This window comes from Symphodus melops (genome assembly GCF_947650265.1).
Source record: "Symphodus melops genome assembly, chromosome: 12".
Taxonomy (NCBI): Eukaryota; Metazoa; Chordata; class Actinopteri; order Labriformes; family Labridae; genus Symphodus; species Symphodus melops.
Window position 1 is genome coordinate 12382777 of NC_136702.1, and position 24682 is coordinate 12407458.

Below are 24682 nucleotides of genomic sequence, written 5' to 3' on the forward strand. Positions count from 1 at the left end.
TTGAATACATGAAGACGATGTAGGTCAAACGCCCTCTTGCGCTTCAAATAGATTCTGTACAAAGACTGAAGTAATGCAAAAAAGGCCTAAATAAATAAAGGCTTCTTAAAGTTAACCCACAGCACCAACCCTCCACCCCATGTCCGCATATGAGATATTGAAACGTCGTGTTTTCTATTTATTTATTATTTTCTATTAAAATTTGGAGAAAAAATTATCCAACTTACACCATAAACAAATACATTAATAAGCTGTCTATTTACTATTATCCAAAGCTATAGGGGGAGCAGTACCCATATATTTTGTTTCTGTGTTTTACTATTAGCCTGTAAAGTTGTATAGCATTAGGAAATAAAAGGAAAACATAAGATGATAATTAGGCCTATTGTGTTGTTGTTGTTTTTTTCTAGAACACTACTTGGCTTTGGGGCAAAATGCAACCCAATGTAGCACCAGTATGCCAATTATCAGATTTCATGACACCCAATCCCCCTGCATAGTGAAGTGGTGCTGTGTGCACCATGGAAGGGAAACAATACCAGTTACCAAAGGTTCAGTTTTCTTTCACAATATGATGGTTTGTTTTCTACCAATATCTCAAAAGTAGCACATAATTGCAATTTGTTTTCCCATCTCTGTAATTCATGGCTTTGCATTCCACAGTTTCAAACATGTAATTTTGAATACAGCCACAGTTAACATCCAACACATATCTTTATCAGTATTAAAAATAAAACGTGTTTATTTGACATAGCGGTCAGATAAAGGTTTCAATTACCCAATTATTCAACCATCTGCTCCACTTAAACCGACCTCACTTACTACAGCTGTTCAAAAGCACCAGAGTACAAAACAACACAATTCATCATTCTTCTTATATTAAATATTTAAAATAAATTAAAACAACATTGAAAGTATGTCTGTTTGGAACTGTAACAGGAACTGCAGGTTGAACCTTACAGAGAACTTCATTTAACTGGTGTGGACCAAGAATGTAAACAAAACACAAGTAGAGAGTAAGATACAGATGCCAGTGTTGATGGTGCGATAAACATAAGCAGGACAAAAAAAACAACAACACATGCCCACCAAAGAAATGTCTGGAATGTCAGTTTTTGCTTTGTAAGGTGACCTTGAGAGTTCTGAAAGGCACCTTTACATAAAATGCATTATTATTATTTTGTACTTATGGCTTCAATTCATGAATAGACGTTTTGAGACTGGGCCCTATAGGGCAATGAAGACCTATGAACCACTACTGAGTCTTCTTCCTTCCTCTCCCTCTGCATCAAGTTCAGAGAGCACAACAGACCACACATTGCTGCTTTATTATAACTCGCCTTGAAGCTCATGAAACAAGGACTCATTTGCCATGGTAGATGTATGAAACCCAAACATTTCTAAATAAAACTTGCACGATGTAAGTACATTATCATCTTGGATATGGCTTGTTCTATTTCTTCAAAACATAAACATTTGTCCTTCTCACAAGTATTTCCTCTCTTGAAAATTGTATACCTTTTTATCTTCAGCCATTGAGATGTATTTTGATGACAAAGTGATAAATAACTAATCAATCTGAACCCATTCTGAGTCACTTCAAAATGCTTAGATCTGCAGCGCTAAGGTGTTTTAGCGCCACAATTCACTTTATATCTGTGACCTGGAAAGAAAGATTTGTCTTCTTCTGTAAGCAATAAGCTTGGAGTTTGAAGCTGAAGATAAGACAAATAAGTCACAGTTTCATGAGACATATGGTAATACAATTTTTGTATTGGGGATTTTTATCGGACTTGTTTGTTGCCAGCTTTCTTCCGATGCAGACACAGAACCTGATGTCATCCAGAATTTCAGCACATAGTAATCCTTCATATGCGGCCTAGAAGGTAGTTTTCTCTTTTTTTCCAGTTGAAAATCCTGCCTCACTCCAAACACAACTTCAGTAAGTGATAATAATGATTTTGCAAATAAAACAGCTTTGATGATGAAACTGGTGCTGTTGATGTCAGTGCACAGCACAAGTGATTACATACAATAAATTACACCTATTTACAGATAATGTCAAACTTGTTTCTACACCATGTGTGTATCAGTGTCTACTCAATGTTTCTCTAAACTCTAGTACAGATAGCACCAAGGCCTGCATAAAAAAAGTTATGTGATGCGTGAATCAGTTACAGAAGGTAACTCCAACAACCATAACACATACAAATCAAAAGAATACAACATTTCTGTTCACATGCTTCAAGGAATAATTAGAAACCTGGATACAATAATGCCTTACAAAATTTAAAGTAAAAGTCCAGCAAGTAAGGACCATTCAGGCAGTGTTTGATAAGTTACAGAAAGTAGAGTTTTTGGATATTTGCCTGGGTAAAACTTGAACTTTCTGGCACACAGCTTTTCAAACCACTATAAATCAGTGCTTACATAAACAAGTGCCTGTGTGTCCCTCTCTTCACACTGATGATGTCTGAGCAAGTTCACTGGGTGCTTTGCTCTGCAGAGTTCCAGAGACTGTATCAGATTCAAGCAACTCCACTATGCTATAGGGGGAGCAGTCCTCCAGTCCCAGCTTCCCACAGGCCCAGCCGCAGAAACCCTTCTCCAGGTCTCTCACAGCCTGCCACCATTCACTGGCAGCCCAGGACACCTGCACCACTGCCGAGTACAGAGCAAGAGACAGCGCCATGGGCATGATAAGCATGGGGTAGAAGATAATGAGGAAGGGGCATATGGTAATCTTGTGCCAGAATGTCCGCTCCTCATTGTAGACTAGGAAGACGTTGTACCAGGTGAGGGTGCCATAGTAGAAGGAGGTAATGAAGGACAGGAGGAAAACCACAGGGGCGCAGGAGATGCTCCACAGGACAACGTGGGGTCCCTGACTCACGCCGAAGCCACAGGTGCGTTTATAGCCTTCACCTGCCTCACACTCTGCATCAAGACGCTCCCTTGACTTTGCCAGATCCCTGATTTCCTTCTCTGTCAATGTAAGGTGGATGTCTACCAGCTGGCCTTTCTTCTTTCCTCTGGTTATTGTGCCTGTCAGGGTGACGTAGCGGCTGTCTGGAGGAAGGCTCCAGCCTCCACCTAACACAAGATGAAATAAGAACATTACAGTTAACTTGATGACAATTAAATATGAATGTCCCTTCATTATATGTCCCCTTACAAGGGTTGACTTCAATTTACTTTTATGCTCTATTGTCTAAAGTTATTGTAATGTGATGCTATTTTTATCCTTATACAAGGTCCACTAAGTTGAATTGAATTCCATGTTTTTTCACTCAAACAAGGGAACAAGGGAGTATGGATAAGCTTATTCATAAAATAGCTAATAATCATGTTCTAAAATGCTGAATTAGTTATATAAGCACACTGGCCATTGAATTGACTGGCTAGCATGATGAAAGCACTGCTCTTAGTAAACATAACAATTAAAAAACAGCATCTATCTTGATCATAGAGTTGAAAGATCAGTCCTTCATGATGGATAGTCTTCAATACAGTATTTATTTAGTTTGCATGTGTGATTTTAAATGTCCTCACCATCGCCTGTGGGTGTGCAAAGGAATTTAGCTCCTTCCTCCGTGCTCCTCTCGCCCCCCTCCTCACCACCTTGCTCCTCTCCTGATCCCCTCTCCATCTCAGAGCGGTAGACAATAATAGACTCTGGACGTGGGTCTTTCTTCTTCCTCCTCTTCCTCCTCATGGAGGGACCTGATTCTCCATCGTCCACATGGTTCCCTGATATGTCTGACCTCAAGGAGATCATCTGGGGGCTGCCCTCTCCTTCAGTCTGAGACTCCCCAACAAATGCCATGCTCTATCCTGGTCTAGTAAACTCTTTGACTCTTATAGACTACTTAAAGGGTTGTTGATGGATTTCCCCCCATTGTGTTTAAGAACTGAGGATGATTTTCTATTAAACACAAAGGGACACAAACAGAAATAAAGAGAGGAAGTTATTTTAAAAGCAGGTTTGTTTGTTTTTTAAGGCAACAATAATGTAATCCTCTGTGTACAGTGATCCTGGCCTAGATTCTGCAATGCCGCTTTTGCTGTAATATTTCAAATCTCATCGGTATCATCGCTGATTCAATAGCATTATAGGCTTTTGAGCAGACAGGGACCAAATTGCTCTGGGTCGATGAAAAACAAAGCGTGAAAGATCTGATCATAAGAGGGGGATGTCTCTCTTTTGCATGACAGCGCACCGCTATAGCCTACTGTCAGGGGATACACTGTGACCACAGCATACTAAAGACAACCTATCCCTTTTAAATAAAGAAAGGGAGAAACGTATGTATTTCATGGACTATTGTGATTATCTAAAAACAACAATGATTAAATAAAAAGGCTGATTAATCGACAATGCAAGCCATTCTTCGTCCAGCTGATCCCCTCCCATTTAAATCCCACCCATGTCCGCTCTTTTCTCTTTTGTCTTCAGACACCACCCGGCGAACTGCATGCAATCAAACTACGGCTGCAAACACATTTTAATCTTACCTATAATAGGTTGAACACAATCGGCTGGTGAGGAAAAATCTCCGGATTTGGCTACCATTATGTGGGATCCCACGCCACACAACACAGTGTTTTAGCCGATACAGATGTAAAGGATTTCCAGAATAGCACAAAACCCGCCCCTCCAACCTCTGTCACACCAATCCTGAGAAACCTCTCTTCCTCACTGCCGTTATCTGGTTAAAAGGAAAACTGATGGGAAAATCCACATATGTCGTTTAGAGTTAACTGTGACCAGCGGATGGAATGAGACGTAGGCCTACAAAATAACAAAGATGTTTACTATATAGATCTATGCTTAGGCTACAGTCAATCATTTGTATGTCTAGTTAGGCCTATAGTCTTTCTAAATTAGGCCATTTTTCAAAATATGCTGTCAAAAAAATCAGCGTGCAACCTATATTTTCATATGCTTTTAAAAACAGTTTTCTGATACAGAAAATATTCCATTAAATGTTCTGACCTTTTTAAGCTTAGCAGGCTTAAATATATAATAATTAATCACGGCCTCTTTAAGGTTATTTTTGGACACCATAATTAATAAAGGCTAGACTGATATAAAGATATTAGTAGGCCTAATGCTGCTTAATGTCGGCTACAAAACCCTAAAGTTAAGTTTTCTGAAATATTTGCTATGTTGCTAAGTTACATTTCCGATGGTTACCATAGTTTTTATTATTTACAATCTATTCCTGAACACTAATACAATTTAAAATGATGTGATAGAAAACACTAAACATGAATGCATTCTTCTGTTAGACAAAAACACAAATTATATAGACCTTTAAAGTTTATTTTATTTTGAAAGTTGCGACTCAGCTGCGCCCCCTATCGAACGTTGCTAAGCTGTAGCAGCAGCTCGCGCGTTTGACAGTTAACGTTTCAGGTGTTGAAAATGAACGACCATTATTCTTTTGATAATATTGAAAAATTGCTTTTTGTGTGTGGTGAGTCCACTTCTGGAGTCATTGCTTGTTTTATTTTATTAGAGTTTTATTTATAATGTTTTCTTGCATTATTTGCTTAAAAGGTTTAGCTAGCTAAAGTTAGACAAGAAGAATGTATCAAGTTAGCTGCTTATTCAAACAAACAAAACATCACAGGAGCTTCACAACTTTTATCATCGTGATCCATGCAAGAAAGATACATCGTTTATTTCATACACGATAAGTAACCATTGTTTATATTTATAGCTCTTCAAACTCGGGAGCTTTCCCAAAAGAAAAATGAAATCAACCAACAAATTCAAGGTAAGTCTATGTTATTACACATTTCTGTTAAAGATAGAAAACCGACAGATAATTTACCCTGCATTTATTTGTTGAAGTGGTTTCCATCAAGTGTTCCACTTTTTTTTTGAAGTTTGCAGAGCCGACGTTGCTGAGAGGAAGTCTTACATTGAAACAATAAAAAGAAATGTAAAGAAACTTGATGAAGAGATCATCCTGAAGCAGAGCACGCTGACGCACAACAAAGCATGTGCTAAAAGGTATGATGCAGGCAACCATGACACCATGTTGGATTTCATGTTTTTAATGTTTTCTTTCTGTGATCTGTTTCTTCAGCATAAAAACGACAAACAGCCTGCTTCTTCAATACGAGCAGACACTGAAAGAAGAACTGGAGAGCAGAAGAGACAGATACAACCATGACACGTGGGTTCACTAAACTAGCTGTTCACATTAAAACAAAAAACACACTTTTTTTAAAGACATAAAGCTGCATTTTTCTCTTTTTGTAACTCAACAAGGGACGTCTATGAAGAGAAGATTGCAAGCTACAAGAAGACATATCAATCCCACAGAGACTATTATTGCCAAAATCCTCTAGCAAAAAAGCTCATTGCGCTCCAGGCTGAAAAAGAGGAGATAGAGTCGAGGATCAAGGCTTGTGATGATCGCATCACCATGAAACAGAAGGAGCTGGACAATCTCTCTGGTGATACACACCTTTATGTCATCATATAACTGGCTCTGGTAGTGCTGAAATATTTGCAGCTTTTTTTAAATACTTTTTTTAATTTCAGGTCCAGAAGCCAAATCTTCCTCTACTGAGAAAGCATCAGACAGGTATTTTTTTTAATAGTGTATCTTATGGATGAGAACAAATGACATGTAGCCTCAAGCAACGAGTTTTTGCATGTTTGAGTTCCTCTTTTGTTCCTAGTATTTCTGTACAGCAGCATATAACAGAACCAGAGAAACCATTGGATCCCCAGACAGAGGGCAGTGATTCTTCCATTGACTTCTCCTCTCTTCATCTCAACCAGACCGAAGTACTCAGACCCGCAGTCAGACATAACGTCATGCTATGAATATTGAATCCTGTTCCTGTTAGAACAACCTACCATGTTTGATTAAACATTTTGTAGGATGATCTTGAAATATCTGTGGAGGTGAGGGCTGAAGAAAAGTGTGAGGAAAACGATGTCCAGGATACACGTATGAGCAGCCCTGTCCAAGAAGAAGAAACCAATGGGATGGCATCATGTCAACAGGTGTATGGTAAGAAAAGGAGCCTGTAGTGTAATATAATATATATGGCATACAGTATTCCATGTTTTTAATGTACAACTCCCTCAGCATGACATATCTTTCTGCAGAACAAAGAGGGCCAGATGTGATGCACACTGAGAAGGAAAACCAGGAAACTGGACCACAAGTCCTGGTAATCTTTACTTTCCATTACTTATTAAAATATACCTTAAAATGCTAGTCTTAGGATCACGTCTCTCAAGTTCAATCTATACAAGGGACTAAAATCTGATTTCATCACTATTTTGAACTCCTATTTCCCAAAGTGAGCTGAAACACTAATAATTTGAAATCTCTTTTTAATACCTCTTATAGCGTCATTGTGTTGTACCATCAGTGGTAAAAAAAAAAAAAAAGCAGCATCTCTTTCCAGAAATAATCTCAAATTACCTTTTGTAACTCATACAGTAGTGAGTTATAAGTCAGAACTTCTTCACAAGTAAGACTGCAATTTAAACAGGACAATACAAATAATCTCATCTGAGATTTATTTATTTTTTGATGACATAAGTGACATCATGTTCAATATTGTTGATGCAATCTCAGAGTTTTTGCTCTTGGAAATGCTCTAAGTGTGAAGTTTTTTTATTGGGTTAGGAAAAGGAATCCACTGCAGCAGATATAGAGGAGGCAGAAGAGGGGGAGGAAGGATTAGCTGAAGAGAGAGAGGAGGCACCAAGCGGAGAGCACACAGGACCTACTGCTTTCCCAACTCAAGAAACGAATCCTCAGTTATCCCCAGCAAGAGTGAAAGCCGTGCCATCAACCCCAACATTCCCATTTAAGTACGGTTTCATCTGAGCTGTCTAATGCTTTAAATCAAATTCAACAAACTTCTGAGGTCCATGTTTCATGTCTTCACTTCAGCTTTAGCCCTGCCAGCTCCCCACGTCAAGGGACCTCTGACACCAAGTCTCCAGCTTTCTTGTTCTCTTTGAACCCTGATCCTAGCACTCCAGGGTTCTCTGGGTTTGGATTTGATGTGGGCTCAGCACAGGATGAGGTAAGGAGTAGGCAGAGGGAAGAAGTGCCGTTACAGAAACCCCTGGTTTTAATGTTGGAATTAACATCATGTTTCTTTACAGGACTCCTCTTTCGCTTTCACCAGCCCTTTTTTCAATGAGAAGGTACAGCTCAAATCATTTTAACCCATCTTTTAGTTTATACAGCACTACTAATACGGAAATAAAATATGCTCTTATCTTTTCAGAAAACATCCGAGTCAAAGTCTCCGAGCTGTAAGTGTCATTTAAATCTCTGTTTTCTTTGATGTTTGACCTGCTTTCAGGTGTGTACATTCTTTTTTTACAGGCTCTGATTTCCCGTTCGGCCAGTCAGAGCAGAGTGAGGATTTCCAGTTTGCCTTCACTCCAAAGAGCCCTACAACTACTAAAAAAGATAACCCAGCAGAGGATTTCACATTTTCTTTTAACTTTTGAAAGTTATATGAAATGCATCTTTGTTTTGTTTTTGCAAGACAAATTCATTGATGAGAACCTTTGTTCATGCGCTCACATGTTCAGTTCTCAAGTGGTCAGAGTTGAATACAGACATGAAACAGTTGGCCACTTGAAAGTGTTTTTGGTTGGTTTGTATTTGCCTGTTCAATAAAATGTGTAACATTTGATTCCAGAAATGGAGAGCATCTAACGTGACTGTTGAATAGAATTTTGTTCACGATAAAGTAAGACCATTAAAACGTGTAATAAATGTATAATTATGGAGAGATTCATTTTTTGGTCTCAGATCAAATGTTGGGCTTTTATCCTTTATTTTGAAAGGACATGGGACAGAGTACACAATTAGGGAGAGCAAGGGGGAGGACACTGAAAAAGAAGGAACAGATTGGACTTGAACACGGGTGGCTCGCTTGGAGGACTGCATCAGGGGCCTGTGAAGACCTTTTGTCATTTTTAAGTACAGTAGTTATCGCATAAGAATATTCCCAACTGCTTTTATACATACAGTGAATATATCTATCTAAAGTATCTATCTGTCTGTCTATCTATCTAAAGTATCTATCTGTCTATCTATCTATCTACTTCGCAGTAATGGACTTCAACATGGCTTGAGTCCTACTCTAGTGTAAAAATGATAACATCCCACTGGTCACATTCTGACATTAAGGTTAATCAGCTCATGAAGTTTTGTGATATTAAAAGTAAAACAAACAAACGATTACGCCACAGCTCGTATAAATGTTTTCGTTGATAAATGAATACATCTTCAGCTTCATGGCAGACTTGTTCGTCTTTATGCAGTGATTTACATATAAAAGGCTTACTTTGCACATTACACAACAAAAACAGCACAGTTTTAAATCTCATTCAATACGTCAACTCATGAGGTACATCTTTGCATGATTGATCATTCAGTAGCCATTACGATAGAAGAACACATACATGCTGCATTTAAAAGTCTTACTGTACCGCCCTGTCTCCAGTTAAAGCACTGCAGTCTCTGAGTAGGTTGAAGGTGCAGAGAGAATATGGCAGCGTCAGAGAGCCTAAAAGCCAGAGTCGATGCTGAGGGAGCGTCGAGTCACATGTTCGATCTCTCCGGGGACATATTCACAGAAGCTGGTTTGGTATTTGGCCAACATTTTGAGCAGCGGCCGAAGGTTAAGCCACCACTGCACCTTTGGCATCCGGTGCCTGGAAATCAAAGGTCACAAATGACTCGCACTGATAAATAATGAAAGGCTTTATATGAAACATGCTTTTTGATTTGCTTACTCAAAATCAGTCGATTCCTTCAGTTCGGTTACAGGGGTGAATGAGACAACCTTCCTGTTCAGACCGAGCACACACACTGTGTCTGGTGAGTTGGCAAACACGCGATCTGACGAGAAAAAACATTGAGAATGACATTTCTTTGCTTTGACTTTCAGAAACCCAAATTTACATTTATGTCAACGTTAGATGTATACAGTGACACTACCTTGTCTGAAGTTTTCAGTCATTCTCTCTGAAAGCCACTGGATAGCCCTCACACCCAACTTCGAGCCAAAATTTCTATCAAAAGGAGAAGGACAGCCTCCCTAAGGCAAACAGGCACAAACTGGGAATTAGACAGATTCCTATTGTCAATGCAACTGGTAGCATTTGTGAGTTCGTGTATTGTCGTGATGGATCCAGTGTCGTGTCTCTGCACCTGCTGAAGGTGTCCCAGCACGTTGACTCTGCAGTCAAAGATGCCCTTCCCCTCTGATGAATACAGCCTGTGGATGAAATCTGTAGTGTAGTTCTCGTGGCATTTTTCATTTCTGTTAAGAAAAGAAATTATAATTAACCATTGGAAACACTCATGTTGCAAAAAAAGTGTGCAGTTCATAACATTCTGTTCATCTTTGTTTTGATACGGGTAAAATGAATTGATAAAAGGCTTGGAGAAGGATTTTAAAGCAAGTCTTTTCGTTTGTCTGCTGCCACTGGGGTCAAAGCTAAAATATGTTTACTTTAAGATCACCTGCCGTAACATGTTGCACTGTACAAACAAGAGCGCCACACAGGATGAATCCCAATGACTGCTGATTTTCAGAATCAACATTTAGAACCATTATTTGGAAAGATTACCGTTTTAACACAATTTGGTGCATAAAGAAAACAAACGTATGTATCAGAAGATGAAACATATCCCACTAAGGTGTTGAACTAGATTTATACGAGCAGTTAAACATCAGCATATTCTCATATTCTGTTGACAAAATTAAAATTGAAAGTTTTCTTCATGTGATGCAAAAAGTGATGTCATATTGCATCACATGAAGAAAACTTTCAGGCAAAGAAAAACACATTTTTCTCGTCTCAGGGCAAAATGAGGGCTGGATTCACAACCATTCAACACTACTACCATGTTTCTAATGATACACAGCTTCATGTAAATGGGTGAAGTATCCCTTTAAGTAAAACCTCATAACTGTTATCTTAGCTGTACAGTCTGTAGTGTTTCACAGTATGCAAATATACAGAAACAGACTTACTCTAATGAAGAATAACTGAATTTGGTCAAAGGCAGCCAAAGCATTATAAATCCATTCTGTATACGTTTGTATGAGTGTTGTGTACCTCAGCACCAGACCCCTCTGGATGTCCTTTTTCATCTTTTCAGTCAAATGATCCACATTGGTCTGTCAGAAAGCCAAGTCATTAAAGAGACAGATTCTTTTACAAACATTAGATAAAAAAAAAAGACAGCAGAATCTTGATCTTACCTTCAGGTCATGGATGTTGATGGGGTCTTCAAAAATGTAGGCAGCATCAGCTCCCACAGCTATGCCGGTAGAGGTTGCCAGGTAGCCGCAGAATCCCCCCATCGTCTCCACCACAAACACTCGTCTTTTGGTCCCAGACGCAGACTGCTTGATCTTGTCACAACCCTGAAGAAAACATTTTTAATCATTGTAAAAGCACACTTGGTAAGTGAAAGGGGGTCAAGACTCAAACCATGAAGGTGAAGCGAGAGACCAGTTCTACTTAAATTCTCCCAAACCTTGTGCACTACATTTTCAATGTCATTATGCAGCCTCCAGAAAGAGTTTAAACTGTTGAAAACAACAATTCAAGGCTCCTTAAAGGAAGTTTGAAAAAGAAAGTGTGCTGCTTAATATACATTTAGAAGGACAGAGATCAACCGAAGTCTTCCTGTTGTTGACACTGCTCAGAGAGTTCAAAGTGTATCTGTGTTATACAGCAGCTCATATTAGACGAGATGTTCTCTGGCTCGGTTCATCTCTATTCATGTTAGGCCTGAAACATCAAAGTCACACTGTTAATTTGCCATCTGCTCAGCATTACCTCCATGGCAGAGTTGACAGCCGTGTCTGCTCCAAGGCTGAATTCGGTTCCAGGGACGTTGTTGCTGATGGTGGCAGGGACTAGACACATGGGGATGCAGAGCTCATCGTAGTGACCCCGGGCTTCAAACAGTTGCAGCAAACCCACGTACCCCTTTGAAAGTCACCAGGAGGTAGATGTAAAACTTGTTTGATGTAACAGTGACACGATACATTAATATACACGTGATTCAGTTCTGCTTCTTAGAAGGGTCGTGAGTCATACCTCAAACCCTCCAATCACAAGCAGAGCTGAGATGTTGAACTTGGTGATGGTTTCCACAATCTTCTCCAGGTGTTTGTTTGGAAGAGTTCTGAGAAAGGACATGAAACAAAAACAGTAATATGTCAATTACAATTTTTTCAAAGCAGGCAGATTACCAAGATAACATTATCTTTTGTTTAGAGATTGCACAGTTTATCAAACCAAAAACCTGCATTAGAAAATAAAGCCTTTTAATTCCACACTTTGTTGGACATTGCTACAGTGTTGAGTCACATTATGACAACTTTAAAAAAAAAAAAAAAAGTATGTTCAAACTCAACAGAAGTTCAGAGGGACTGTAACATTTAGGTTTTTTTAAAATAGATTGCAGATGCCCTGCAAGAGTAGCCAGCTGACATTTTTCTTTTCAATGTGATATGCACCTACTTCATGAGAATGTTAGATGTGAGTACACCTTTAAAAAAAAATTTCGGCTTTGAAATTTGTAAGATTTGTGTTTTGGCTTATTTTAACTACCTGATAACTCAAGGTAAACATTGGCATCACAACCTTTTTTTTCAAGCTAATTTGCTCTCCATATGATCTGCGATTGGACCACAGCATGACAGAGCACACACAAAAACTCTCCAGCAGCGGTTTGATTTTTCTGTCTTCTTCAAGTCCAAAACGCTCACCGTTTGGTTCCCAGGATTGATCCTCCTTGTCCGGTCCATCCTGCAACTTTGTGCCATTCCATCTCAAAAACCTGCACAGACAGTATCAATTCTCAATCCTTTCTTTTCATACACTTTACTTGTTAAGAAATAATACTGCAGTGTGGGGACAGATTAAAAGCAGAAGCCCTCACGTCTCCTTTGGCGAGTCCTTGGAAGCCATCATGGACAGCATAGACCTTGTGCCCTCGAATTAGCGCTAATCTCACAGCAGATCTCACGGCCGCATTCATCCCTGCAGCAGGGGCTCCCACGTTCAGAATAGCCAAAGATAAATTGGTCTGAGGAAAGAAAAAGCACATTTGGTCTAAGCTTTGTGATACTTTGTGTTAAGTACTTTGTATGCGTGTGTGTGTGTTTATCGACAGTCTTACCTTAGACTGTGAAGGCTTTTGGTAGGCAAGGAGCTTGTAGATATTCCAGTTGTTTTCAAAACTCCTACAGAAAATGAAATTAAATGATGAATATGAATGGATGAGACATCACAGCACTATTTCCATAATTCAATACAAAATTGTGCAGTTCTCACCCTCCGCGCAGTTTAACAGCTTCATCAAACCTCTTCTCATTCATGGCCTTCTGCACCAACTTTGTCTGCACAAGATGACGGAGTTAAAAAAAAAAAAACACATCAACCTTCACAAATTCCATTAAAATCAATTATGGAAGAGAGGAGAGTGACTCACCATCTCAACACACTCCATCAGAGGCAGGCGAACAGCTCGGTTACCTGACAGGCCGATGGCACACGGGGGGGTGTCAGGAGTGGCCTCCATCAGAGCCACCACAGCTTCCACCCCCAGCTTACTGCTCTGAAAACACAAGAGAGGCTTCAGTAAGTACTCAAAATTCAATAAAGTGTTGCAGGGTAGGATGAGTAATGTTGTTTTTGGTTTTATGGAGTATAACTCATCTAGACACAGATTTCACCATGTTCAATTTGTATAAGCTTACTAAGGATATAAAGAAAGCGTCTTAACAGAAGTATGAAAACATTTCACTGGCCATTGCACATAACATTACCAATCACCTGTACCTGTAATATATATATATATATATATATATATATATATATATATATATATATATATATATATATATATATATATATATATCGTTGTTTATCAAAGCTTAGGATTTGGGACACTATTCTGTTGTACTTTTTGAACTTAAAAACACATTTTGATATGAACCATGCAGCTCCTTTTATGCTGTACACAACTCCCACTGTCTGGCTTTCTTTTTTTTTTCTTCAGCTAAGCTAGGTTTCACCCGTCAAAACGTAAACAGCAGCTAACTTTGTACACTGATTTAAAAAACAAAACACTGTTGTATTATCAGATCTTTGTTTGGGTCGTCATCAGAGTATTTTAATAGACTAAATGCACTTCCGGCCAATCAGAACTAATTTTCTGTCTATGCTACAACTATTAAATATGGGAGACTTTAGATTTGCAGTTGTGTTCAAACTATTGCCGAGTGCTGACTATACACTTCTGAGATGTTTTACTGTGTATGTTTTATGTATTGCCTGTCTTTTATTAAGTATTTGTGACTCTTGCCTACAGGTATAAATAAAGTAACCTGAACCTGAAATAGATTTTTCTTTAAAATATGCACGTTTTCCAACTCACCAGTATTCTGTCAAATGCTGAGGGAGTCCCTCCACGCTGAACATGCCCGAGTACTGTCACTCTGGTGTCGTAACCCAGCCTCTTTTGTACCAGCTTCAAACAGACATGGAAGCGTTTCAGAGTATTATGTTACGCCATTAAGCGGGCGTACACAACAGAGAAATAAGAGTTCTACTAGAGTTAATGTAATTCCTCATGTGCTACAGACATTTAACACCTCTGAACAAGCATTTTCCAGATACACATTAGAATGATATTTACACATCACACTACACACAGATGTTGTTAGGCAGCTATTACATTACAGCCAGTTATCAATCCCCCCCTTTTCTTTCATCTTTACACTTACATCTTTTATGTATGTTGTGGATATGGGCTCTCCTTTTCTGTTGATTGCACCTTCTGCTACGATTATAATGTTAAGCCTGGACCCCTTAATGCGGCTCTGGAAAAAAACAAAAACATACACATACATATTATCCAGTGAGTCAGTGAGTGCAATCATGCATTATGCTTTCAAAGAGAAAGAAAGTCAGTCAAAATGTCCATGTTGAGCAAAGAGCACTAATACTTACTCTCAGACAGACACACCTCTTCTGTAAATAAACACACACACGTGTTTTCATGTCATACCGTTTCTAGACGAGCGCACATATGGTCCTCCCAACCCTCCTGAGGAGGAGCCTCCGGAATGAAGAGCCAGTCTGCTCCAGAGGCCAGTGCAGACACCAAGGCCAGATATCTGGAGGAATAGCACATAATACCAAACACAATCATTTGTCATATTGATCATGGCAGAATACACAGGATGGTAAAATGTGTCAAGGTGTTACTCACCCACAGTGTCGCCCCATGACTTCAAGAACAAAAGTGCGCTGGTGGCTGCAGGAGGGACACAACATTTATATTGGAGAAAGTTAATAAACAACTGCAGCAACAATGTGTGAGGGCAAACAGAGATTATCCAGATTGTAGCAACATGCAAGAAATGGGGCAAGTCTGAGCGAGATCATGGAAGAAGTTCCTGCGAAGCTTTAATGGTAGAGACAGGTTCTGACAACGCCACAGAGATGTCTGCATTCCATTAAAGTATGTCTGACACAGGACTTCAAGCGCTCGAATTTTAATCACAACTGCAACTGATAAATTACTCAACAAATGATTGAAGCTGTAGTGAGATAACTACCAACTATATAAATGTGTATTTTCACACGTTTTCAGTGGAAGTTATCCTGTGTTGTTGTCGTTTTATCCTTATATACTATTGTTGATTTAGAAAGAAACACAAATCAGTCCAGTACAATATCCGCTTTTATCAAACTGTGTCGCTCATTTTGCCACTGTTCAACATCACTCAGTTTCTGACCTTTGTGCAGTGGTCATGATAGCGTCAATTATCTCTATAATGCGGTGCAAAGCAGAATCGGCTCCGATGGTCATGTCTGTGCCGCAGAAGTCGTTATCGATAGAGCCAACGAGCCCCACGATGTTCAGGTTGTCGTGCTGCTTGGCCAGAGTGTCTGTGATCCTCCCTGATGAGGACAACACAGGTTCATTGTTGCAGATAGTAAACTGGCAGGTTACATATGCGGATGTTTTTGTTAAAAGCTTTTTTAAAGCAACTGCTCCTCGTGAGACTAGTAAAGCATTTTAATTGAACTACCAGCTACACAAGTGTTTATATAAAACAAGCTAATATTAAAATGATGTAACTATTGTATTCCCAGCAGTTTCAGAGTAATAGTACATCACAGGGTAAAGGAACGTTTCTTGAGCACTTTACCTTTCTGTACAAGCTCATCCAGCAGGCTGCTCCACTCATTACGGAAAATGTTGGCTCCTGTGAGGCTGCCGTCTCCACCGCACACGCACAGGTTGGTGATGCCTTTCTTCACCAGGTTGAAGGCAGCGGAAAGCCTCCCCTCCCGGGTTGTGAAGATCTTGCATCGGGCGCTTCCTATCACAGTTCCACCCTGCGGTCATGTAAGAAAGCCAAACAATGTAATGTGTCCTAAAAATGTCAAACCAGAAGACCAATATTTATTTTAGTACTTCGCAAATGATTAACTGCTTACGATGCAACAGATATCAGCGATTGAAGGAACAGATTCAATGACATATAGGCATGAAACAAAGCCATGAGCAGTGCACCTGAGATTTGGGAATTTGCTCTGGAAATGAGCAGGCAAGCAGATTTTGCTTGAATTAATGGGACATAATTAAAATTGATCAGTGATCAACTATGAAGCTTAACCAACAAAAATGAGTTTGCTGAAGTTGCGGCTACATTAATAGATGCTTAATGCACATGCAGCAAGGCCCCTTACCAGTTTGAAACCATTAAGGCAGAGAGAGAAGACATGAGAGAGAGAGAAAAGGGGGATTTCATACAACTTCTTTTTAACCCACAAAAAAGAGAAATAAAAAGATTTAAAAGGATAACACTAATTTGAAATGATAATACAATTGCCATACGGCTCAAAAGGCTAGTTTTAGCACAGCTTGCTGCTTGAAGACCTACAAAAGATACCTCTGTGTATATTTGACATGTTAAAATGTCTGCTGAATGGCATATTAAAGCTACCCATATTAAAACCACTATTGTCAACAGCCACAAAGGTTCATATTTAATCGTACCTGTTGGATGATGTTGGTCACACTGTGCCAGTGGGCCAGTTTGATGTGGTCTCCCCCGTCCACCAGACCCTGGTATCCCTGAACAGTAACATATTTGTTTTCTTATTGTAAGTACAGCTAGAATAAGAGTGAATGTGTGTGTTTATAAGGGGCATATTATCATCAGCAGAATGAAACAGCTTCTTTACCTCATATATAAGATAGACCTTTGCTCCCACATAGATGCCCATTCTTGTCACAGCTCTGACAGCAGCATTCATCCCTGGGTGAAAGACAATAGCACAGAAATATTACTTTAAAATCGGCTTCTTCAGTCATTACACAAGCTGTTGCACAATAACCCTGCTTGAGGTCATTGAAAAAAATGAAGTGGGTATGACTTCGCTATCTCTTACTGGGCAAAGGTGCCACTCGCTCTGTTGAAACAGTCCTGACAAGAATTACTCAACAAGGCCAGGGTTTCTTAACCATGGGGCCCTTCGAAGGGCCGCGAGCGCCACCTGCAGGGCCGCGAGGGGATAATATGTTTGCATCTGTGGGCCGTAAGGGCCGTGATCGTTGGCCTGCAAAATACTCTCCGACCACCAGAGGCAGCATCATCAGTTAGAAGTAGTAAGGATATTTAGCTGAACGTCTATGGAGAAGTCTCAACTCTGCTAGGTGACGACCCCGAGGCCCCGTTTACACGGAGACGCTGTGACAGAAACGCATGGAAACGACCCCACTCCGGATTCGAAGTACAGACCGTCTACACGGCAGGTCTTGCCTGAGTGAAAACGATGTAGTTCTCACGCCCGGCCAGTAGTGGGCAGTGGAACATTACAACGCGACACGCGCGACACTCAGCAGCATAACCACTTCCTCCACAACATCCTCCTCAGCGGCTAGTTCTCCCAAGTCTTACCTAAATGCTGCGTATGGTCGCCCTGTGCTTGGGTAAAGGTTGAACTATTTGCCGCAAGTATTCGTTGCTCTTTCGGCGGCGACATACACAATGTATCATATCAAGGTTCTGTTTTAAAAGACGATACAACGCGAATAGCTGCTGAAGCGCATAGCCGCCGCAATTGTTGTTTGTTCTCGACTACTGCGCATGTCCAAATGTTTCGTCTTACTGTCACAGCGTCTCCGTGTAAACGGGGCCTGAATCTGCATGGAAACGTAATGGAGAGGTTCTTAAAACGAAAAAATAATGACGGCAACGGGGGGGCACTACAGAAAACAGAATGCTCTTTTTAATTTCACCAAATCAACCTAACGTCATTGAGCACCGAATTTTATTGCTTTTGTTGCTAAGTTTATATTGTGTTACTTATTTGACAAACATGCACTTAAATATGGTTTTATATGAGCAAAATTAATTAAATGATCTTAACTTGTGCAAGGTTTTATGCATAATTAGCCTATGTATAGGTTGATATATTGATTAAAAAAACATACAAATGAAGAACAGTATTCATTATTACAAGATAGTGACACAAATAGCTATTAAATAAAAATGACCGCAAAAGTTAAATCAGAACCATTCACTCGATTGGGCCCCAGACTACCTTGCCCTGAAAATGTTGGGCCCCAAGGTCAAAAAGGTTAAGAAACCCTGAACTAGATGTGTAGTAATTCTCCTATGAGTGAAAGTCATTCTCAAATTTCTACACAAGTGACAATAGTAAAGAATGTGCATATAGCATATTGTGTACAAAAGGTCAAATATGCCTATTACAATCAATTGTTCATCTTACTACCTCTCTGGTTTTTGGGGGGGGGGGGAATAAAACAATGATAAATAATGCAATATTAGGTATTATTGTGTGTTTTTAGATGATAATCTATTATTTATCTGATGGTTCAAAGTTACAAAAATGGGCTATTCAAGTATGCTTCTTAGTTCAGTAAAAAGATCATATCCCAGTAAGCACAGTTGGGCTCTTCCTCAAACAGTGACTAGTGCTCAAGTACTCAGGTGGAGTAGTGCACATCTTGGTCTGCACACTATCTTCACCATTCCAAACCAACAGGAAGTGAAGTGTATTATTCTGCTCAATGACGATTTTTGACCCATGAACTGAAGAGAAATACATCCAGCTGTAATTGGGAGTTATAAGCTCGACTCTTTTATCAGAGTGCTGATTTAGCCTATTTCTTGCTCTCACGTGCATTTGTTGCAGAAATATGTTTAATGCCGACACGACAAAACCAAACAAAGGGGTCACCTTGTGCATCTCCTCCGCTGGTCAGCACTGCCATGGCTCGACCAGCTCCCGTCATCTTCAGCTTCTCCAAGTCCATCGAAGACATTTTAACGAGCTCAGTTTAAAACAGACAGACTGGTGGAAAAATTAAGAAATGTCCGTTAACCTGCAAAGTAAAGCGTTGGGTTTGGTAAGCATGAGGTCAATCAGGATGTCGCTTCCTTCTTCTCACAGGTTTACTCCCAGTAAACAGTCTGCATTGACACTTCTCAGTGGTCTAACTCCGCCCTGTTCAAAGGAGACTACAGTGGGCGTTCACTTTATGATAACGCACGGCCCGGCGGTAGTCTCCAACAGCTCAGTGATTCTCAAAGTGGGGTCCCAGGACCCCCAGATGTCCGCGAACCAAAGCTTTTACAAACATTTTTAAAAGTGTGCTGTTATCAGGCATATCAACGAACTGGGACCTCTTGCACCAATAAAATCAGCTATTCTGCCCGATAGTCCCGCCCCCTTTAGTTTAGTGTCTATAGATCTCTGATGTGATCTTGACATGTCTGTTTACTTATTATAGTCGCAATAAAAACCCAAAATTAAAAAACCCCTCGGAGCCAACATTTTCTCAAAGTTTATAAAATGGATTACTTGGAGACTACACTAGCTATAAATGCAGCCTAATTATATTGTTGCAAAGTAGGCTACTTAGTTATCTGTTAAATTATTGTTATGGAAAGAATGTATTTTGCGGATGTGTTAAAGTAATTCTGTTGTGAACTGTTCAGAGTAAACTAGCTGTAAAGATCATGTTTGGGTGAACTCTGAATATACAAAGATGACTGCATGGACAGCTGACTTTCCTCTGTTTAGGTTGATTACTTTTAAATGGCATATCTTCTGGAACAGAGCTCATCAATGTTTTGTATCCTCCCTGACATGTGTAAAGGGGCTCTGAATCACAAGGATTCACTCTATAGATTCACTCCTTATAAGAATAAAAGCTCACAAAGACGACTGTTTCTCGGTCCATATTCTCACTTACATATTTTCCATTACAGGGTCCTTGGAAAAATGTCTCACTTGAAAGGGGTCCATGGTCTAAAAAAAAAAAAAAAGAACTGTTGTAGGCTATTGTGATATTGCATTGTTAAGCCTATACTATTCAAATCAAAATGACTAACTAGATGAACAATTTTCCAATTTTATTTTAGCCCCAAGAAGGTGCTTGATATTTTAACAGCTGTACAAGACACCATTGCAACATTACCTTGAGAAACAGCCTCTGTTATTTAGTTATTTAGTATCTATCATTTTAAGATCAAGTACAACCGTCAGATCAATTTCAACTTTAATAAAAGTCAAATAAGTAGGCATCTTGATGTTAAAATCAAGTTGGATACCACTTTATTGATTCTCAAAGAAGGTAGGAGTTTTGGATATTCATCTTGATTAGAAATGTACAGTTCCTTAATTGGTAGGACTATAAGCCCAAAAAAAATCTTAGATAATACTTTTAGCAGTTTGCTTGCAAAACCCACCTAAATTAATCTATGGCTCATATAATAATAACATGACATCAACACTAGAACAAATTCACATGTTCTGTCATTCCAAATAAACGATTCAGACAGTTGATGAAATATAAAATCAACAGGAAACAGTTTTTGTCACAGAAGAGACAGACCACAGTTTGTTGGGTACAGTACATCAGCATTTATTCCATGCACTAATTTGCTCTGATTTTATTCCCCCAAGATACCAGTTGCACTGTACACTGGATAATGCAGGAAACTGATGGGATTGGTTGATCGTAATGCCATTCAACAGGAAAGTGAGTTGGAAATGAGATTAACAAAGAAAACATATGTTTGATACATGGGACGAGGCAACATGATGTCAACAAGTTAGAGATGATTTCAGAGAGATGAATATGTAAATAATAGGTATTTTGATTTAAAAAAATGAGAGGAAGGGATCTCTGCTGAAGCACCGAAATCGGCATCACACATGAGTACAACCCTATTGTTCATTAACCCTGCTGAGACAGTCCAATCACTGACTTTTGGTTGTAGAAGAACTTCCTTTTAGCTTATGTCAGGTTAACTTAAACCTTTGGGACACTTCATGCTGCTAATCAATACTTCATCCGCAATAAACATCATGATGATGATAATGATGAGTGATCCCAAAGAAAAAACAAGAGATGCGAATTTATATGACAATGCTTTTTGTTCAACCGTACTGTAAAAATACTGTCTTCTTCCCATACCAAATCATTGTGCTTTCTTTACATTAATACTTCTTAGGAGAAATCACAGGTCATGACATTTCTAAAGCTGCCTGAAATTAAAAAGAACAAAACACCATAGCATAATAAATTAACTCAATAGTCATGTAGGCCAGCTACAAAGAAAAAAAAGAATCAATATTAAATTAAAACTTTACAGCAATCAGTCATACTTCACAGGATATATGCCAAAAAAGATAAATGTTAACAGCTTGATCAAATTATGTAGACATAAGGATACACAAGGTTATTCTACACTAACGTAAACAGAGTGAAGAAGGTTTGAAGGAGGCTAGAGGTAAGGCAGCAGCTGCTTTCAGTACCAGGACTGAGCCTTTCCAAAGCTGTCAGGCAAAAGGTAATTTATTCATCAGTACAGGTTAAGATTCACCATGTGCCTCTACCATCTCATGACTCACAACCTACTGCAGTGCTCAATACTGATGTGATACGGATTAAAGAATTTCCTGCTTATTTCAAACCATGTTGGCTGGTCATCAGCGACAGAAGCGTGAGGCTTCTGTCTGAGCTGTGCAATATGTTAAAGAGAGAGGACGAAAACAGGTTACATTACATTTACAGTTGATTATATACAGGACTAACTAACACTGAGATGAGGTTGTTGAAAGCCAAGAGCTTAATGGCTCTGTGGCCTTGTCTCTGGCTTTTATTCCTAACTTAGAAACTCAGCCGTCTGCATACACTTGAGCTGACATCTTGACATCATTAACGTTCAATTCAACCCTGGCTGGCAGTTACTTTAACTGCACAGAAATTAATTTAAGTTGGATGACAAACACTCTCACAGTGCTGAAAAATAAAGCTTAATCAGGTGCAGTATCCCCTTTCAAAGACAACAAGGTAAAAGTGAAATTGCTGGGATTCTTGGATTTGGATGCTCATGGGAAGATAATATCCCTTGTGTAAGGTAAAAAAGAAAGAATGGAGTCATGACGATTACAAAACAGATGGAAAAAGCTACTGTAACTGTCTCCACCTAGTGGCTGTGGATATATTGCTCCTGCTCTAAATCGGCAACATAAAACCTGAGCATCCATCTCTGGAAAGGCAAGTTCACAAAGTAGGGACAATATAAAAAATAAAGCCTATTTATTGAGCTGTTTTACACCTACTTCTCTGATCTAGTCACCAGTCACTATGTTGTGTCTAGCCTGCTAGACTACTACATGCCCAGTCAACATTATTGCTGTTTTACTACTACAGCATAGATGAACATTTATTGGAGGCTGCATGTTAGACAGTATAAATTACCCTGCTAGAAAATGGAACATGGAATATTCTGCACTTAATATTTTCAAGAAACGGGATACTGCACCTGGATTATTACTAAACCGCTCGGAATCTTTAGATACACATTAATATCTGTTACAGCGATAAAAGAGTTGAACATCAAGGCTACCTGTAAGACTTTTTTTCCCTATAATAATCCTGCACGGTCGTTATTATGTGCCACCCTAAGAAGACTCCTACATACAACAATTGGTCCAATCCTGTTTCTCAGCCCTCGAAACTATCCTGAGATGAGACTTGAAACTGTAGAATCTAATGGAGAGGAAGGGCCTTCATCCTAACACACACACACACACACACTTAAAACTCCCTTAACAACTCTTGGTCATGACATCTGATTTATGATGACAATGACATTGGCGTGTCTCGGAGAAGGATGAGCTGCATCACAAAGGAACAGACTCTTTTTTTCTTTTCTTTTTTTTCTTCTTTGTTTGATGCTCTGCCAGCTTGTCCGCTTCATGCAGTCTTCCTGCAGCCTTGTGAAATTTGCAAGCCGAACAAGCATGCTAGTACAGTTTAGCATGATCCTTGATGACTGGACACTGTTTCTAGGAAGGGAGGAAGAGACTTAGGGAGAGAGTCTGGTAGCGAGGCAGGTATGTTCATGCTGGTGTTTGCACTGTTTTCATGAGCTCCGTCTCCCGATCAGCGTGGTGGGGACGGGAAGGAAGCCAGAGAGGTGGGGAACTGAGGCTCTGCATTGTAAACTAATGATAAAGCCAGTTGATCTTAATCAGAGCAAGTTTCTCTGTTGGGTTTTAGAAGAGTGAACGGAGCCAGATCAAGGCTTGTATTTTTAACAAAAATTGCAGGGATGTCACTCCACCCTTCAAACTTTTCAACACATCTTATTATCCCCTACATCTTTGTTCGTTCTCAATCTATGGCCAATGCACAGCTAGCCCAGTTTTCAAATGTATTCCTCTGTTTGGATCAGAGCATATTCAGCATATTCAAGTTCATCATTTTTCTTCAAAACTCAGACAAAAATAAATTATGAGATTATCTACATTATCATTCCAAAGGAAATCCCTGCTATGGGTTGCCTGAATGGTGTGCTAGAGACAGGGCAGACTGGGTTTAATGAAGGGGGAGGAAAGGGGGAGGAGGGGGGTCCTGGGAGAGATTGCACGGGGCTTTGCTATAGGGAGCTTTGTTTACAATGTGGTCCTCTTATTGCTGTGTTTTCTGCAGAGCAGAATGGGACACGATGGCCTCCGGGCAAAAACAGAACTAAGCCCTGGGGACCTTTTCACCACGAAGATGGAGCCCCAACTTTGTTGTTTCTGATGGTGGCGTCTGAGCACTCTGCGTCTGATGTATCACAGTCTGAGTCCCCAAACTGTAGTGGATTCTGGGAGAATAATGAAAACAGAAGACAAGACAAGACGTGAGCATGGATCCAACAATAGGGGATCCAAACTTAAGATCAGATCATGTTGTTTTTGTGCCCTTATTTTGGACAAACACTTTTTTTCCCCAATCAGTACTTAATTAAGAGACAATATTTTTCTGTACCCTCGATTGTAATGTGGTTTAAGTCTAGCCCACATATAATCCATGTCTTTCAGCATATTTGATCTGTACTTTAATATTGTTTAGTGAAAAGCCCTTTGAAATCTTTGAAGCTATAATTACTATTTTAGGTGCCACCAAAGCAATAAACAAATTAAGACAAACCTATTGATGTCACTAGATAACAAGTTAGGGGTCACCAGTAATGAAACATTATCTAAAACACGAATTTATGCCTGTGCTAAATTTAATTCTACTACATCCAATAG

At 39.5% G+C, this 24682-nt stretch overlaps 4 protein-coding genes across 7 annotated transcripts in view; 1 reads left to right on the forward strand and 3 right to left on the reverse strand.

The window, feature by feature from the left end:
• Nucleotides 1–714: 714 nt before the first annotated feature.
• Nucleotides 715–5930, reverse strand: tmem169b (transmembrane protein 169b). 2 transcript variants are annotated; one of them, XM_079357483.1, is made up of 3 exons: nt 5841–5930; nt 3553–3925; nt 715–3093 (listed from the first exon to the last, which is right to left on the reverse strand). In XM_079357483.1, the coding sequence occupies exons 2-3, from the start codon at nt 3824–3826 to the stop codon at nt 2459–2461; spliced, it is 909 nt and encodes a 302-aa protein (XP_079213609.1). In that variant the 5' UTR covers nt 3827–3925; nt 5841–5930; the 3' UTR covers nt 715–2458. The 2 variants fall into 2 exon arrangements, with proteins under 2 accessions (XP_079213609.1, XP_079213608.1); XM_079357482.1 differs by lacking the exon at nt 5841–5930 and adding an exon at nt 4516–4662.
• Nucleotides 4762–8784, forward strand: LOC306832638 (uncharacterized protein). 2 transcript variants are annotated; one of them, XM_079357476.1, is made up of 14 exons: nt 4762–4786; nt 5727–5783; nt 5896–6022; nt 6099–6188; nt 6284–6471; nt 6560–6602; nt 6700–6808; nt 6905–7037; nt 7136–7200; nt 7665–7852; nt 7935–8070; nt 8153–8194; nt 8278–8305; nt 8379–8784. In XM_079357476.1, the coding sequence occupies exons 1-14, from the start codon at nt 4780–4782 to the stop codon at nt 8504–8506; spliced, it is 1341 nt and encodes a 446-aa protein (XP_079213602.1). In that variant the 5' UTR covers nt 4762–4779; the 3' UTR covers nt 8507–8784. The 2 variants fall into 2 exon arrangements, with proteins under 2 accessions (XP_079213602.1, XP_079213601.1); XM_079357475.1 differs by lacking the exon at nt 4762–4786 and adding an exon at nt 5360–5480.
• Nucleotides 8785–9257: 473 nt separating this feature from the next.
• Nucleotides 9258–19602, reverse strand: pfkla (phosphofructokinase, liver a). Its single transcript, XM_079357466.1, has 22 exons — nt 19322–19602; nt 17300–17373; nt 17112–17189; nt 16258–16447; nt 15841–16006; nt 15312–15356; nt 15108–15216; nt 14824–14919; nt 14475–14567; nt 13527–13652; nt 13370–13434; nt 13215–13278; nt 12975–13121; nt 12802–12872; nt 12128–12215; nt 11864–12016; nt 11281–11445; nt 11135–11196; nt 10221–10332; nt 10008–10107; nt 9803–9908; nt 9258–9721 (listed from the first exon to the last, which is right to left on the reverse strand). Exons 1-22 carry the CDS (start codon nt 19404–19406, stop codon nt 9574–9576), a joined length of 2343 nt encoding a protein of 780 aa, XP_079213592.1. The 5' UTR covers nt 19407–19602; the 3' UTR covers nt 9258–9573.
• A 1070-nt stretch (nt 19603–20672) lies between these two features.
• map3k13 (mitogen-activated protein kinase kinase kinase 13) overlaps nt 20673–24682 on the reverse strand; it is a 35457-nt gene continuing 31447 nt past the window's right edge. For both annotated transcript variants that reach the window (XM_079357464.1, XM_079357465.1), the window contains one exon: nt 20673–24252. In XM_079357464.1, the coding sequence (XP_079213590.1) occupies nt 24151–24252 (102 nt within the window). In that variant the 3' untranslated portion in view covers nt 20673–24150. The remainder of the gene's footprint in view (nt 24253–24682) is intronic.